Source organism: Heteronotia binoei, chromosome 12 (genome assembly GCF_032191835.1).
Source record: "Heteronotia binoei isolate CCM8104 ecotype False Entrance Well chromosome 12, APGP_CSIRO_Hbin_v1, whole genome shotgun sequence".
NCBI lineage: Eukaryota > Metazoa > Chordata > Lepidosauria > Squamata > Gekkonidae > Heteronotia > Heteronotia binoei.
In genome coordinates, this window is record NC_083234.1 from 8,207,157 (window position 1) to 8,224,334 (window position 17,178).

A 17,178-nucleotide genomic window follows, 5' to 3' on the forward strand; every position below is an offset into this window, starting at 1 on the left:
GTCGACGCTGCCAGCTGCTCTGGAGAGCTTATTCTGCCGCTCGGTTACAGTGGGACAAAGCGACTCATTCAGCTCTAGAAGTCATAACAAATGAGCTCACGGGAAAGGGACTTCTCAGGCCTGTCTGGGAAGCAGATCTGTTCTTGACAGAAGCGGAGTTGGGGGTTGGGGGGTGGATAATAAAAACCATCTAAAGTGCAAGCACTAATCCCCAGTTCCACACAGGGGGCCCCATCTGTCTCCGCTGCCTATAAAAGTCTTACAAGAGAGGAACTGGAACGGGCACTACCCTGGCATAAGGCCATGCGCGTGCCAGGTCACAGGGCAACCGAAAGGCACCATCCACACAGGGGTATCTGGCACAGCAAGAGAATCGACACTATTAATCCTCGCGGCCCTCTGTCTGCTACCGCAAGACTCCCGATACACCCCACAGAGGTTGCGGCATGCAGCCCCGTAGCCAGAAACTTTTGGCTGGGGGGGCCCAGGGCATAAGATTTTGGGTGGAAGGGCCGTGGAGTCTTGGCTGCTTTTTCCAGCGGCCAGCTGCCCGGCCCCAGCTCGCTTGCTCTCATGCTCTTGGGGGTGGGAAGAGCCTGGGGGGAGCGGCAGCAGCAAAAATGGGGCTGCAGGGAGAGTGGGGGAGGCAGGGTAGAGCCCGGGGAGAGAGCCAGCGGCGAAAACAGGGCCCTTGGGGAGAGTGGGGGAGGCAGGGAAGAGCCTGGGGAGAGTGGCAGCAGCGAAAACGGGGCCCTTGGGGAGAGCGGGAGAGGCAGGGAAGAGCTCGGGGAGAGCGGCAGCGGCAAAAATAGGGCCCTTTGGGAGAGCAGGGGAGACAGGGAAGAACCCGGGGAGAGTGGCAGCGGCGAAAACGGGCTTTGGGGAGACCAGGGGAGGCAAGAACAGGGTGGGAAGAGCCCGGGGAGAGCAGCGTCATGAAAATGGGGGAATGAGTAGCAGGGAAAGGAGGGGCCATACAGGAGGAAGGGGGGGTTGGGTGGAGGGGCCGGGCCCCCCCAATGGTTACAGGCCTGGCGGCACAGAGGATAGAGCTGCTGGAATTGTGCATCAGCCAGAGAGAGCAAGAGGACAGCCAAATAAACCGTCACACACACACTAGCAGGCCTTGGTCAACTCCCTCACAAAGCTTAAGCCCAGCCTCATGTTGCTACGGTGCCAGGAGAAAAGACAACTATTTATTTTATTTTATTTTTATTTATTTATTTTATTTTATTTTATTTCTATCCCGCCCTCCCCACCGAAGGCAGCCTCAGGGCGGCTCACAGGTTGGGGGTCAAACAATGAACGAACAAGATAAAACAGCCATAAAACATAAAAACTATTATTAAAACGTGAATATCAATAGGTGCTGGTACAGTAGTTCATACAGACCGTTAAGATTTCGATGGTAGCGATATAACTGGATGGTCGGTATTAGGTGTTCCAAAGGGACCCCAGATCGCCAGAGCGTGGTAAGAAATCCAGAGTGACGTTTAAGTTTCTGGTTTATGGGCCTAATCCGCTGCTGTAGAAGTTACTATTATAGGAAAGCGTGGTGGAAGAGTGCCGTTTTACAGGCCCTGCAGAACTGTGGAAGCTCTCGCAGGGCCCTAACCACCTCCGGCAACTCATTCCACCAGCTAGGGGCAGCAACGGAAAAGGCCCTGACTCTAGTTGACTGGAGCCTAACTTCCCTGATGCTGGGAACTGTCAACAGGTTTTGAGACCCGGACCAAAGTGCTCGCTGGGGCTAGGCTTGCCAATCCCCAGGTTCCAGCGGGGGTTCTTCCGCTTTCCCAGGCTCCTTCCCGCCCCCAGTCAGCTGGCTGGTGGGGGGAAGCCCCGCCCTCAGAGGACCAAGTGCCTTTGCACCTCCGGAGGCTTCAGTCTCCGATTGAAAGGCTTCCTCTTGGGATGGTGTGTCTGTGTTACTTTGGAGAAGTTGGCAGCAACTCTTGAGTAGAGAGGCCAATCCCTCGTTTCAGAGTTGCTAGAAATGCGGCGGGGGGGGGGACAGGGAAACGTCTCCTGAGCACTTCATTATTCCCTATGTGGAGATTGATTCTCATAGGGTATAATGGGGAATTGATCTGGAGGTTTTGGGGGCTCTGGGGGAGCTGTTTTTGGAGGTAGAGGCACCAAATTTTCAGTATAGTACTTAGTGCCTCTCCCCAAAGTGCCCCCTGTTTCAAAACGATTTTACCAGGGGGTCCAATTCTATGAGCCCCAAAAAAGGTGCCCCTATCCTTCATTATTTCCTATGGAAGGAAGACATTTAAAAAGGTGTGCTGTCCCTTTAAATGTGATGGCCAGAACTCCCTTTGGAGTTCAATTATGCTTGTCAAACCCTTGTTCCTGGCTCCGCCCTCAATGTCTCCTAGCTCCACCCCCAAAGTCTCCTGGCTCCACCCCCAAAGTCCCCAGATATTTCTTGAATTGGACTTGGCCACCCTAGCTGGGGCATATACAGGGAAAGGCAGACCCCAAGGTATGAAGGACTAGAAGGCTGCTGTGGATGGACGGCGTCTCTGAGAAACGCAGCACCCAACAGAGGAAACAGGCTCTCCAATCACCCTCTGCCACCTTATAGCGAGAGAGAAAACACACATAATCAGCCAGTGGATTTGGGGTGTAATGCTGCAATGCACACCCGGCCTCAGCAACAGGAGATTATGATCTTCAGGCTTAAAAACCAGGCGCTATTATTTCTAAAGCCCCCCAAAGCGCTTATGTTTTAGTTATCCTTCAGGAGATTTGCAGCGTTTCATTAGCTTAGCCTAAAGCCAGATCCTCAAAGCGGGGGTCATGATTATACGAAGCCTAAAACTCTTCCATGTCTCTCTGTACGTTGTCGCCTCTGAGTAAACCAAATGATATACGGTGCTCTTGTAGTAAAAAGTCAAAGACAGTGGCTTCTTGTTCTCTCTTCCTAGTTTGGTGTAGTGGTTAAGTGTGTGGACTCTTATCTGGGAGAACTGGGTTTGATTCCCCACTCCTCCACTTGCACCTGCTGGCATGGCCTTGGGTCAGCCATAGCTCTGGCAGAGGTTGTCCTTGAAAGGGCAGCTGCTGTGAGAGCCCTCTCAGCCCCACCCACCTCACAGGGTGTCTGTTGTGGGGGAGGAAGGTAAAGGAGATTGTGAGCCGCTCTGAGACTCTTTGGAGTGGAGGGCGGGATATAAATCCAATATCTTCTTCTTCTACTGCTGGAAGGATCTATCAGCCATTCTTGATCAATTCCGTAGGGCCTGCGAGACAACCCTTTTCCAGCTGGCCTTCGCTTAATGTGGATTTTAGTCTACTGCATACGGCCATCGTAAACTACCGAGGAGAACACTTAGAACATAGCACTGTCAATGTTAGTTTTAATTTTGATGGTTTTAATTATAAGGGTTTTAATTAGTAAATTATATATTGTACTGAGATAATGTTTTATATTGTAATTTCGTATTTGTTATATGTTGTGAGCCGCCCTGAGCCTGCTTCAATGGGGAGGGCGGATATAAATAAAATATTATTATTAATTATTATTATTATTCAAGTGTGCAGTGGAATAAAATGGACAGAGCACAGTCACAGCACTGCTCCAAAAATCAGATATAGTAGTTCTAGGGCAGGAATCAAACGATGGAATGGGCAGGGCTTTTTTGTTGCAGGAACTCCTTCGCATATTAGGCCACACCCCTCTAATGCAGCCAATCCTCCGAGAGCTTACAGGGCTTTTAGTACAGGGCCCACTGTAAGCTCTTGGAGGGTTGGCTACACCAAGGGGTTGTGGCCTGATATGCAAAGGAAGTCCTGCTCCAAAAAAAGCTCTGGGAATAGGGTTGGCAAAGGCAGCTTTTAATTATAAAAGCTGCTATGCAACTGTTGTCCCACCTACACGTTTACCGCAGATTTGAGTTTTTAAAAATTCAAGCTAAAGATCACCTAGTTGAATTCAGTTCTCTTGTACAGCACCCACCAGCAATAGAGCTCCCTGCCCCACTCGCCATGAGGCCTAAATGTTCCCTGAATCAATTATTGCATTAAAATGTTCGTTCCAAGCGCTCCTGCTTAAAGCTGCCACAAGAGAATACAAACTGAGGTTTTAAGAGGAGATGTTTTGGACACCTGTGACCTTCAACAAATGTTCTACTGGTTGAGGATGGCGACCTCTGGTGGCCAGTTCCAGGAAAATGCCGCAATCCAGGCCCTGTCCAGACAAAGTCTTTGCAAGCTGGATCCAAATAGGCAGCCATGTTGGTCTGAAGTAGTAGAACAAAATAGGAGTCAATTGCACCTTTAAGACCAGGGACGGTGTAGAGTGGTAGAGCATCTGCTTGGGAAGCAGAAGGTCCCAAGTTCAATCCCCAGCATCTCCAACTAAAAAGGGTCCAGGCAAATAAGTGTGAAAAACCTCAGCTTGAGACCCTGGAGAGCCGCTGCCAGTCTGAGGAGACAATACTGACTTTGATGGACCGAGGGTCTGATTTAGTATAAGGCAGCTTCATATGTTCATATTCAGAACGCAAGCTTTCGTGTGCAGGCACACTTCTTCAGATGAGGAATGAGGTACAGTAAGCAGAGACACATATAGCTGGTGGGGTTTGGAATGCCAAGTGGTACAAAGTGAAAATCCAATAGCAGAATAGTAAAATTAACAAATTCAGAATACCTTTGATCTGTGTTGCATTCGCGTGAGAAACCATAAAACAGTAACATGTCAGAATGTGAGAAATTATATATATAGATATAATTTTTTGGGCCACTGTGTGACACAGAGTGTTGGACTGGATGGGCCATTGGTCTGATCCAACAGGGCTTCTCTTCTGTTCTTATGTGACACAGAGTGTTGGACTGGATAGGCCATTGGCCTGATCCAACATGGCTTCTCTCCTGTTCTTATGTGACACAGAGTGTAGGACTGGATGGGCCATTGACCTGATCCAACATGGCTTCTCTTATGTTCTTATGTGACATAGAGTGTTGGGCTGGATGGGCCATTGGCCTGATCCAACATGGCTTCTCTCCTGTTCTTATGTGACACAGAGTGTTGGACTGGATGGGCCATTGGCCTGATCGAACGTGACTTCTCTTATGTTCTTATGCCTGTTAATTATTCTATTGCTAATAAACCTGAGTCAAAAAGAAGGCATTTCTTTCCCAGAAGTTTTTCCTGTCCAACTAATTTAACTTTTAACATGTAACATAAATATATGCATCATTCTAGTTTGCCCTTAGGAAATGTCTAGAAAAACTAGAATGATGTATATATTTATGTTACATGTTCAAAGGCAAATTAGTTGGACAGGAAAAACTTCTGGGAAAGAAATGCCTTTTTTTGACCCAGGTTTATTAGCAATAGAATAATTAACAGACATTCTCACATTCTGACATGTTACTGTTTTATGGTTTCCCACGCGAATGCAACACAGATCAAAGGTTTTCTGAATTTGTTAATTTTACTATTCTGCTATTCGATTTTCACTTTGTACCACTCGGCATTCCAAACCCCACCAGCTATATGTGTCTCTTCTTACTGTACCTCATTCCTCATCTGAAGAAGTGTGCATGCACACAAAAGCTTAAGTTCTGTATAAAACTATGCTGGTCTTAAAGGTGCAATTTGACTCCTACTTTGCAAGATGTTTTCAACGCAGTGCTATTTCTATTCTGCGTCTGGCCCTTTCAGTAAGGATGAGTGGGAGGAAGAAAGCAGGAACCGCAGAAGCAGCATCCAGAAGAAACAAATCAACCTGAAAGTTATTTCTACAAAAACGCACAGGGATCCTAAATTAGTTTTTCTTTCCCTATAAAGAGAATCTCCTGTAAATTAATATACTAAGATATCAAATGGAACTGCCCTGTAAAAAAAACAAACCCAAGAGTTTAATCCTCTCCCCACTGCAGCAATTGTAAAACCCTGCATTCATCATACTACAGATAGGAAATATTCAATTATACAAACATACACACACACTCGTAATTTAAGATAAATCGCCTGGGGTTGATGGTGCAGAATTTGACATGTTTCACGTGCCCATTTGTCATGGTCTAATCCTGAAAGAGCCCCGTGGCGCAGAGTGTTAAAGCTGCAGTTCTGCAGTCCTAAGCTCTGCTCACGACCTGAGTTCGATCCCCGGCGGAAGCTGGGTTTTCAGGTAGCCGGCTTGAGGTTGACTCAGCCTTCCATCCTTCCGAGGTCAGTAAAATGAGTCCCCAGCTTGCTGGAGGGAACGTGTAAATGACCGGGGAAGGCAATGGCAAACCACCCCTTAAAAAGTCTGCCGTGAAAATGTTGTGAAAGCAACGTCACTCCAGAGTCAGAAACGACTGGTGCTTGCACAGGGGACCTTTCCTTTCCATCCTGAATACACCTGGTTGAAAAATTAACATTTCAGTTCACTACAGTCGATTTGGAGCCTTGCAGAGTAGTCCTATGCAATGTTACTCCAGTCTAAATTCACTGCTTCAGATTGCACTAAATTCACTGCTTCAGATTGCACAGCAAAAGTACTCCTGGATGGGTTAATGATTGTTACACTAAGACTGAGATAGCGTAATAGTTTTAAACTGATAAATGTATTATGGTTTTATATGTTTTATGGAATTGATTGTTTTTATGATACTGTAAGCCGTCCTGAGTCCGCTTGTGGAGAGGGCGGGATATAAATGCAAAGTAATAAATAAATAAATAAATAAACTGTGCAATTAACAATGATTATGTTTGGGAGACCTTTCGCAGTGCAATCCTATGCAGTTAGTCCAGTGGGTTTTGCAGAGCTAATCCAGTCTAGGATTGCACCGCTAGACTCCAAAATTCTTTGGACATACACATGTCTGATAACCTGAGTTCTTGCTCATTCACAAAATGCAGCCATTCCTGGAGAAAGCCAACTTTCTCCCAGTGGCTGCCAGGGGCCATGGCACAGTGGGACAGTATCTGCTTGGCATGCAGAAGGTCCCAGGTTCAATCCCCAACATCTCCAGTTAAAAGGACCAGGCAGGAGGTGATGAGAAAGACCTCTGCCTGAGACCCTGGAAAGCCGCTGCCAGTCTGAGTAGACAATACTGATCTTAATGGACCAAGGGTCTGACTCAGTATGAGGCAGATACGTGTGTTCTGGGGAGGGGAAGTGGCTCAGTGGTGGAGCATCTGCTTGGTATGTGGAAGGTCCCAGGTTCAATCCCCAGCATCTCCAGTTAAAAGGACCAGGCAGGAGGTGATGGGAAGGGCCTCAGCCTGAGATCCTGGAGAGCCATGAAGTGGAGCTGTGGCTCAGTAGTAGAGCCTCTGCTTGGTAAGCAGAAGGTCCCAGGTTCAATCCCCAGCATCTCCTGTTAAAAGGACGAGGCAGGAGGTGATGAGAAAGACCTCTTTGCCTGAGATCCTGGAGAGCCGCTGCCAGTCTGAGTAGACAATACTGACCTTGATGGACCAAGAGTCTGATTCAGGATAAGGCAGTTTAGTGTCTGTTCACATACACCTTGGTGACATCCACAATCGACTAACATGCTGCATGCAGAGCTGTCCTTGACAACTGTTTGAAAACCAGGGTTGGTAGACATGCCCTAGGTAGACAGGAACATCACTATCCAATGTATTTCTCTTTTAGCTGCATTGACATATTCAGATAGGGATACCGGCTGTTTACCTCATTTACATATACTAAACCCACCTTCCGCTATATTTTAATGTATTCTAATGGGCAAACTATATGTAGGTTACCCGTTAAAAGGTAAATTAGTTGGATGGGGGAAACTTCTGAGAAAGAAATGCCCTCTTTTTGGCCCAGGCTTATAACAATAGACGTTGTTAACAGACGTTCGCACAATTTGACACGTTACTGTTTTATTGGTTTCTCACGCTCATGCTACCCAGATCAAAGGTTTGCTCAGTTTGTCAATTTTACTATTCTGTCATTGGATCTTTGATTTGTACCATGTTGCATTCTAAACCACTGCCTATCAGCTATATGTAGCTCTGCTCACTGTACCTGATTCCTCGTCTGAAGAAGTGTGCTTGGAGCACACAAAAGCTTAAAGTCTGAATAAAACTTTGTTGGTCTTAAAGGTGAAACTTGACTCCTACTTTGTTTCACATTAAGCCACTGTTCTTGCGAATGCCTTGGCTCCATATTTGATTCCCAGCTGAATTCAGGGTGCTGGTTTGGACCTTTCAGACCCTATAAAACTTGGCTCCAGAGTGTCCAAAGACCGGCCTCCACCTCTAACAATCTGCTATGGGAACCAGCAGCAGCTGAGGCTAGGTTTTCAGAGGACTGATGAGGGATGGTGCTTGCCCTTCAGACTTCCTGTTGTTCTGAGCGCTGTTATCTGTTCTGAATGGGTTTTTGGTTTTTATCGACTACACTGGAACAGGTTTATCTGATTTCAACTTGCAAGTCCGTGGATGGAAAGGCAGCTGATAAATAATCTAAAATAAACAAAACCAACTACTGGTGAAGGCTACAGTTGTGTGTTCAGAACTGCCTGATAAAAAGTGGGTTTTTCATTAATGCAAACCAAAAATACCTAAATGGCACCAACGATGCAAACAAGCTGAAACGGGGCAAAGGAGGTGACCTTTTCTGTCTTCTCCCTGCACATCCTATGAAGAACTGATCCAGCCAGGAGGCAGCAAAAGTCGGACTTGCCAGATCAGACCAGCACCACCTAATTCTTGGGTGCCAGCAAGCGAGGCATGAGGTCATCTCCAGTTTATGTCCAGTATCCGGAACTGGAGTATCGAGCCTCACAGTAAAAGTCCCCATATAATAGTCACTGGTAAGTATCAGTGGAACTTCAGAACTCCCTCAGCTGGCTTGGAGAAGACAACTGTCTCTTTAAATCTTTCTTATCATCAGTGGCTATTAGCCACAGTGTGTGAACATATATAAATTATTGGCCACTGTGTGATACAGAGTGTTGGACTGGATGGGCCGTTGGCCTGATCCAACATGGCTTCTCTTATGTTCTTCTGTGACACAGAGTGTCAGACTGAATGGGCCATTGGCCTGATCCAACAGGGCTTCTCTTATGTTCTTCTGTGACACAGAGTGTTGGACTGGATGGGCCATTGGCCTGATCCAACAGGGCTTCTCTTATGTTCTTACATGAGACAGTGTGTTGGACTGGATGGGCCATTGGCCTGATCCAACATGGCTTCTCTTATGTTCTTATGTTCTTAAATCACTTCTCCAAGCCAAGCCTGCTAGCAGCTTGGAGAATGCATTTAAAGTTGCTTTCCTTCCATCTCTCCCCCCTCCTCTCCCCCCAGTCTATTTTCCTTCCTTCCTTCCTTCCTTCCTTCCTTCCTTCCTTCCTTCCTTCCTTCCTTCCTTCCTTCCTTCCTTCCTTCCTTTTCTCAAAACATTTGATGTTCATGCCTTGCGACTCTCAAACATCTGATGATTATTTTATGTGGCTCTTACGTTAAGCAAGTTTGGCCAGCCCTATTCTATCGGGTTCTTCCACCAGTGGGTGAAGCTTTCTGCTTTATTTTGCATACCCCCAATAACAGTTAGTGGCTCTCTTCCTCGGTTCTGCTGCTGTTTGTTTATGTGTTTCTATTGAATTATTTTATAATTTTAAATGTTGATTCCCCCCCCCCCATCATTCAAATGCTTTCATGCTTGCTGCCTTGAGGACCCCGATCAGGTGAAAAGATTAAGTTAAATAAATAAATAACTGGCCCATTCAGTGTCCAAAATCCATCACTCTGGTCTGACAGTAAAGACAGCTCTGTCAGCATTTATTTTGAGAAATAACCATTTTTGTGGCCACATGTTTTTTTAAAAGTGAAATCCATTGGGGAGGGACGGTGGCTCAGTAGTAGAGCATCTGCTTGGGAAGCAGAAGGTCCCAGGTTCAATCCCTGGCATCTCCAAAAAAGGGTCCAGGCAAATAGGTGTGAAAAACCTCCGCTTGAGACCCTGGAGAGCCGCTGCCAGTCTGAGAAGACAATACTGACTTTGATGGACCAAAGGTCTGATTCAGTATAAGGCAGCTTCATATGGGGAGGGACGGTGGCTCAGTGGTAGAGCATCTGCTTGGGAAGCAGAAGGTCCCAGGTTCAATCCCTGGCATCTCCAGCTAAAAAGGGTCCAGGCAAATAGGTGTGAAAAACCTCCGCTTGAGACCCTGGAGAGCCGCTGCCAGTCTGAGAAGACAATACTGACTTTGATGGACCAAAGGTCTGATTCAGTATAAGGCAGCTTCATATGTTCTAGGGAGGGACGGTGGCTCAGTGGTAGAGCATCTGCTTGGGAAGCAGAAGGTCCCAGGTTCAATCCCTGGCATCTCCAGCTAAAAAGGGTCCAGGCAAATAGGTGTGAAAAACCTCCGCTTGAGACCCTGCAGAGCCGCTGCCAGTCTGAGAAGACAAGACTGACTTTGACAATACTGAGAAGACAATACTGACTGGTCTGATTCAGTATAAGACAGCTTCATATGTTCATATGCTTCATATGTTCACAGTCACCTCGATCGGGAGGCTTGAATTTTGTTACGCTCTATCAAAGGACTGCAAAGGAGAGCAGGTGTCAACCCAAAGCACAGCTTTAAAAAAAAAACAAAGAAGGGATCCTTGAATGAAATGCCTGGCTGCACCCCAGAACTGTCAGGTGATGTCTTTGAACTACCTCTGAGTCTCGGCTGCCTTGTCTGTAGTAACACCAAACATGGCGGCAACACGGTATATAACAGCAGAAGAACAACCAGCGACCGTGTACAAGCCACACAGTAAAGAAATATAAATAATATGAAGTCTCTCTTTGTTGTCTCTGTGCGTTTTAAGATAATACCAAGTAACACAGCATACAAAAATATCACAAAGGGAAAGGACCCACAAAACTCAAGATTCAAATGTCCAGAAGCTGCTCAGTCTTTCAGTCCTCTTGTTCAATTCTCTGTGGTATCCAACCTCCTTGAGTCCAGGCTGTTGTGGGTTCTTTTCCTTTGTGATATTTTTGTATGCTGTGTATTTGGTATTATCTTAAAACTAACAAAGGCAACAAAGAGAGACTTTATATTATTTATATTTCTTTATTGTGTGGTTTGTAGACACTTGCCCTGCCTGTAGTGGCTGCTTCATCCTGACAGATCGTTGGAACATCAGCTCTTGACTAATATTATCGAGAAGGATTCTGTGTAAAATGCCTTGAAAGCTTTATGATGATACGCAGGATATAACTTTTGAAACCACTAAAGTTAGATTTATTGAGCCCACTTCTGATCGGGAATTTTAAACGGCTCTGCTTAAGATAAATAAACCGTAACAGCCTTATGAACAGCTGCGAATATTACGGCAGAATAAATATTACAGGCATATTAAAAAAAAATCCATGGCATAGCTTTTCACAGCACTCATTTTAGATACGATACAGGGTAGATTGTCCCAAGTGACCAACAAGTAGAACCATTTGCGGGGGAATTAATTCACAGATAAGGCCATTTTCTGCTTCTGTCTACTGTAATGTTTCCCCCAAGAGAAGCCAAAAGGAGGGAGACCACGAAGGCAAAAATAAGCCAGATCTCAAATGCTTCCTGTTTTATCTTTAAATAAGCCATGAAGAAAAGTCAGAACACTCACCGAATTTTCAGCTGGCTGTAATGGATTACAAGGCCCAGTTTCCACTGGGGTCCCCATGCCGCCCCTTAGGAAGCAGAATCCAAAAGGAAGAAAGCTCTCCACCTGAACGCTGCGACTGGAAAGATGTAATAATGCTGCAGCGACAAACTACAGTTCATGTTCGTTCTTTGGCGGAGATGTCTTCTTAAATCACCTGCAGGGAACAATAGAGAAAGAAGGGGACCATAAAATGAAATTGCTCTCAGAAGTCAGAGTTGGGGCGGGAGCTGTGGCTCCACAGTCAAGCGCATTTTTGTTTTAAACAGACCTCCAGACCCACCCAGCCCTCAATTTAAACGCAAATGGTGGGCTCATACAGGGCCTTTTTTGCAGCAGGAACTCCTTTGCATATTAGGCCACACCTCCCTGATGAAGCCAATCCTCCAAGAGCTTACAGGGCTCTTAGTACACGGCCTACTGTAAGCTCCAGGAGGATTGGCTATACCAGGGGGGGTGGCCTAATATGCAAAGGAGTTCCGGCTACAAAAAAAAGCCCAAACATATAGGAGTTCCCCACCTCCTTGTCCAATACAGAAGAACATCAGGGGTCCCAATGTGGATCAGACCAGAGGTCCATCTACGTAGTTCAGCTTCCTGCGGACAACCAATACAAGATAACCACTGGAAGCAATAAAACTTTCACGCAAAGCGTGTAAATATGAGTTTTTAGTGAAGTAAAACAAAAACAAAACTAAGGAATGCTGAACTGAGCCGGTAGCAGCAAATTAGAGCATGCGTGGATCCATGTTGTAAGGAGCAGAGAAGAAGAAGAAGATATTGGATTTATATCCCGCCCTCCACTCTGAAGAGTCTCAGAGCGGCTCACAATCTCCTTTCCCTTCCTCCCCCACAACAGACACCCTGTGAGGTAGATGAAGATATTGGATTTATATCCCACCCTCCACTCCGAAGAGTCTGAGAGCGGCTCACAATCTCCTTTACCTTCCTCCCCCACAACAGACACCCTGTGAGGTGGGTGGGGGTGGAGAGGGCTCTCACAGCAGCTGCCCTTTCAAGGACAACCTCTGCCAGAGCTATGGCTGACCCAAGGCCATGCCAGCAGGTGCAAGTGGAGGAGTGGGGAATCAAACCCAGTTCTCCCAGATAAGAGTCCGCATGCTTCACCACTACACCAAACTGGCTCTCTCAAGGACAACCTCTGCCAGAGCTATGGCTGACCCAAGGCCATTCCAGCAGGTGCAAGTGGAGGACGGGGGAATCAAACCCGGTTCTCCCAGATAAGAGTCCACGCACTTAACCAATACACCAAACTGGCTCTCTCCGTGGCTCCATGTAACGTCGGGAGAAAGAGGCTGAAGAAGAGCTATTGAAACTGTGAGGAGTCCTTTTAAAAGCGGTTCCTTATTCTCTCTGTACCATCATGAGTGGAACACTAAGAATTTGAAGACTTCACCCACGTCTTCATTAAGTCCTATTTGAAGAGGCTATCGTTCTTTGTGACTGTTGAGAGACTTTGTGGGGAAAATTTCAAGAATGTTCAGTGTTCCTTAGTTTTGTTTTACTTCACTAAAAATGCATATTTACACGCTTTGCGTGAAAGTTTTATTGTTTCTGGTGGTTATCTTATATTGCTTATCTTCACACCCACTCCAGTTGTATTGACTATTCCCGTGGACAACCAGCTGTCATAGAGGGCCAACAAATAGGGCACAGAGGTCGAGACCTTCCCCTGATGTTGCCTCCTCCAGCTACTGGTATTCAGAGATTAACTGCTCCTGAGCTTGGAGGATTCTTTTACTCATCATTGCTTTTGATCCAAAGCCTCTTCTGGGACGAAGGAAAACTTTCTCTTTCAGTCTAACCTACCTCAAAGGACTGGTTTGAGATAAAACGAGAGGGAGAATATATTGGCCACTGTGTGACACAGAGTGTTGGACTGGATGGGCCATTGGCCTGATCCAACATGGCTTCTCTGATGTTCTTATGTGACACAGAGTGTTGGACTGGATGGGCCATTGGCCTGATCCAACATGGCTTCTCTTCTGTTCTTATGTGATACAGAGTGTTGGACTGGATGGGCCATTGGCCTGATCCAATATGGCTTCTCTTATGTTCTTAACAACGTGGACTATCTCCTGAGCGCCTCAGAGGACAGGTGCAATAAATATGTGACCAGGTTTGCAGTCCGTTCATGTTTGTTCTGTTAAATGATAAATCAAAGAAAAGAGAATGAGCAGTTCACTTCCATAAGGAAATCTATTTCTTCAGGGATAGAGGCTCTGTACTTTTGACTCTACAGAACTGTTATTTCCACACCAAGAAAAAAACCTTCATGAATGCTATTAAACAGGATTAGAATTTACACCCCACCCTACTCTCTGAATCAGAGTCTCAGAGTAGCATACAATTTCCTTTACCTTCCTCCCCTACAACAGACATCCTGTGAGGTGGGTGGGGCTGAGAGAGCTCTGACAGAAGCTGCCCTTTCAAGGACAACTCCTGGAATAGCTATGACTGACCGAAGGCCATTCCAGCAGCTGCAAGCAGAGGAGTGAGGAATCAAACCCGGTTCTCCCAGATAAGAGTCCGCACACTTAACCACTACACCAAACTGGCTCCTTAGAAAGATGATTGTTACATTCAAATGAACTCTTTACCTGTTCTTTTAGTTATTGATTTGATTTTCAACTTGCCTTTCCTCCAACAGATCTTAGTATGTACATAGCTTCTCTTTCTCTCCCCATTTATTTTCACATTAATCCTGCAGAGCAGATCAAATTTAGAAATAATGACTAGCCCAAGGCCACTGCAAGCCTGTTCTGGAATTAAAAAGTCCTCTAGCATTTCCAAAATTAACAATATTTTATTCCAGCATAAACCTCCATGGATTACAGCCCATTTTCTAGATGCTGAGAATGGAGAGATGGTCACTTCACCTCCATTGTACATATGCTGACATTACCTGCAGCGGCTGCCTAGTAAGAATCCACACAATGCCTCAAATCAGCAAGCTCCCATCCCCAAAGGATTAGGATGAAATAAAATTTAGGTAAGTCTTTCAGACCTCCACAAGATTCCTAACTATTTCTGCTAAAACAGATGAACATGGCTTCTCCACTGGAAAGAGTCTTGTGGCAGATTAAAGGCTAACAAAATATTCCTTCTAAATATTCCTCTGATGAGATGAAACTTCTCTCTGGAAAAGTCACACACACAAGTCCAGAAAAGGTATCAACTTTTTGAACCCCACCCCTCACTTTTAATTTTCTGAAAAGTAAAATGCTTGGAATGATAACTAGCTAGTTAGATGACAAACACAGAGAGAAAGAGAAAGTAGGTAGATAGATAGATAGATAGATAGATAGATAGATAGATAGATAGATAGATAGATAGATAGATAGATAGATAGATAGATAGATGGATGGATGATTGATAGATAGATAGATAGATAGATAGATAGATAGATAGATAGATAGATAGATAGATAGATAGATAGATAGATGATGGATGGATGGATGGATGGATGGATGGATGGATGGATGGATGGATGGATGCCAGGGGCACTTCCTTAGATACATGTGCATGCATACAAAAGCGTATACCTTGAATAAAACTTTGGTGGTCTTCAAAGTGCCCTTGGACTCCAACTTTGTTCCGCTGCTTCAGAGCAACATGGCCGCCCACCCGAATCTAGACAGACAAGACAAGACAGACAGACAGAGTCAGCTTACGTAGTGGTTAGAAAGTGTCAGACAGGGATCTGAGAGATTCAGCTTCCAATCCCCCCTCTGCCCTGGAATCCTGCTGGGTGACCTTGGGCCAGTCGCTTTCTCACAGCCTAACCCACCTCAGAGGGTTGTTGTGAGGATCCAAGGGAGATGAGGAAGATGAAGAAAGCGGAGTGCCAATGCAGCCCCCAGACCTCTCATGGTGAAGCAGCCCCCCTATACCAGGGGCGGCCAAATTTGCTTAAAGTAAAAGCCACATCGAACAAAAGTCAGACGTTTGAGAGCTGCGAGACATGAATGTAAGATGTTTGAGAGCTGTACGGAAGGAGGAAGGAAGGAAGGAAGGAAGGAAGGAAGGAAGGAAGGAAGGAAGGAAGGAAGGAAGGAAGGAAGGAAGGAAGGAAGGAAGGAAGGAAGGAAGGAAAATATATGGGAGGGAGAGGTGGAAAGAAAGCAACTTTAACTTACGGCAGGAGGAAGGAAGGAAGGAAGGAAGGAAGGAAGGAAGGAAGGAAGGAAGGAAGGAAGGAAGGAAGGAAGGAAGGAAGGAAGGAAGGAAGGAAGGAAGGAAGGAAGGAAGGGAGGGAGGGAGGGAGGGAGGAAGGAAGGAAAATATATGGGAGGGAGAGGTGGAAAGAAAGCAACTTTAACTTTCCATGCATTCTCCAAGTGTCAGTGGCCAACAGTGGCTTAAAGTAAAAACCACATCAAACAAACGTCAGACGTTTGAGAGCTGTGAGACATGAATGTCAGATGTTTGAGAGCTGTACGGCAGGAGGAAGAAAGGAAGGAAGGAAGGAAGGAAGGAAGGAAGGAAGGAAGGAAGGAAGGAAGGAAGGAAGGAAAATATATGGGAGGGAGAGGTGGAAAGAAAGCAACTTTAACTTTCCATGCATTCCCCAAGCGTCAGTGGCCAACAGTGCAGTGGGAGCTTCGAGAGCCCAAACAATATGCACGAAAGCGCCACAGCTTGGCCACCCCTGCCCTGGACGCTCCCTTTTGAGCCACCTCTGCACCTCCAAACAACTTTTGCAAAGATTCCCTGTTTTGTTGGTTGCCTTGTTCTGTTCCCCAGCTCGGCTTCCCTCCCTCCCCTCCCCTCCCCGCCCCCGAAGTTGCTTACTCGAGAGGCGGGGGCCTTCCCTCTCCTGCAGCCTCCGGGGAGCCCCTCCGCCGCCGCGGCGCCCACTCCGCCGCCACTTGGCCCGGCCGGGACTCCTCCGCGAGAGCGGCCTGCAGGACCCCAGCGGCGCCGGCGCGTTCCCGTTGCCCCGGCAACGGGCCTCGGGCCTCCACGGCGCCCCCGCGCGGCCTAGAGTGGGACTGCGCCTGCCCGAGGGTTGCCGCTAGTCCCCAGGTTAGGGCTGCCAAGTCCAATTCAAGGAATATCTGGGGACTTTGGGGGAGGGGCCAGGAGACTTTGGGGGTGGAGCCAGGAGCAAGGCTGTGACAAGCATCATTGAACTCCAAAGGGAGTTCTGGCCATCACATTTAAAGGGACGGCACACCTTTTCAATTCCTTCCTTCCATAGGAAATAATGAAGGATAGGGGCACCTCCTTTTGGGGCTCATAGAATTGGCCCCCCTGGTCCAATCTTTTTGAAACTTGGACAGTATTTTGAGGAGAGGCACTTGATGCTATACTGAAAATCTGGTACCTCTACCCCCAAAAACAGCCCCCCCCAGAGCCCCAGATACCTGCGGATCAAGTCTCCATTATTTTCTATGGAAATAAATCTCCATAGGGAATAATAGAGTTCCCAGCAGACATTCCCCTCTCCTCCCCCCACTTTCTGACGACCCTGAAGCGGGGGAGGGCCTCCAAACCGGGGGATCCCCTGCCCCCACCTGGGGATTGGCAACCCTACTTTGGGG

The 17,178-nt window shown here is 46.7% G+C and overlaps 1 protein-coding gene across 1 annotated transcript in view; it reads right to left on the reverse strand.

The window, feature by feature from the left end:
- DIXDC1 (DIX domain containing 1) overlaps nucleotides 1-16,483 on the reverse strand; it is a 158,628-nt gene extending 142,145 nt beyond the window's left edge. Inside the window, exons 1-2 of the mRNA XM_060251355.1 lie at nucleotides 16,427-16,483; nucleotides 11,576-11,768 (exon numbers count right to left, since the gene is read on the reverse strand). Coding sequence (XP_060107338.1) covers nucleotides 11,576-11,632 — 57 coding nt within the window. The 5' untranslated portion in view covers nucleotides 11,633-11,768; nucleotides 16,427-16,483. The remainder of the gene's footprint in view (nucleotides 1-11,575; nucleotides 11,769-16,426) is intronic.
- Between the last annotated feature and the right edge of the window lie 695 nt (nucleotides 16,484-17,178).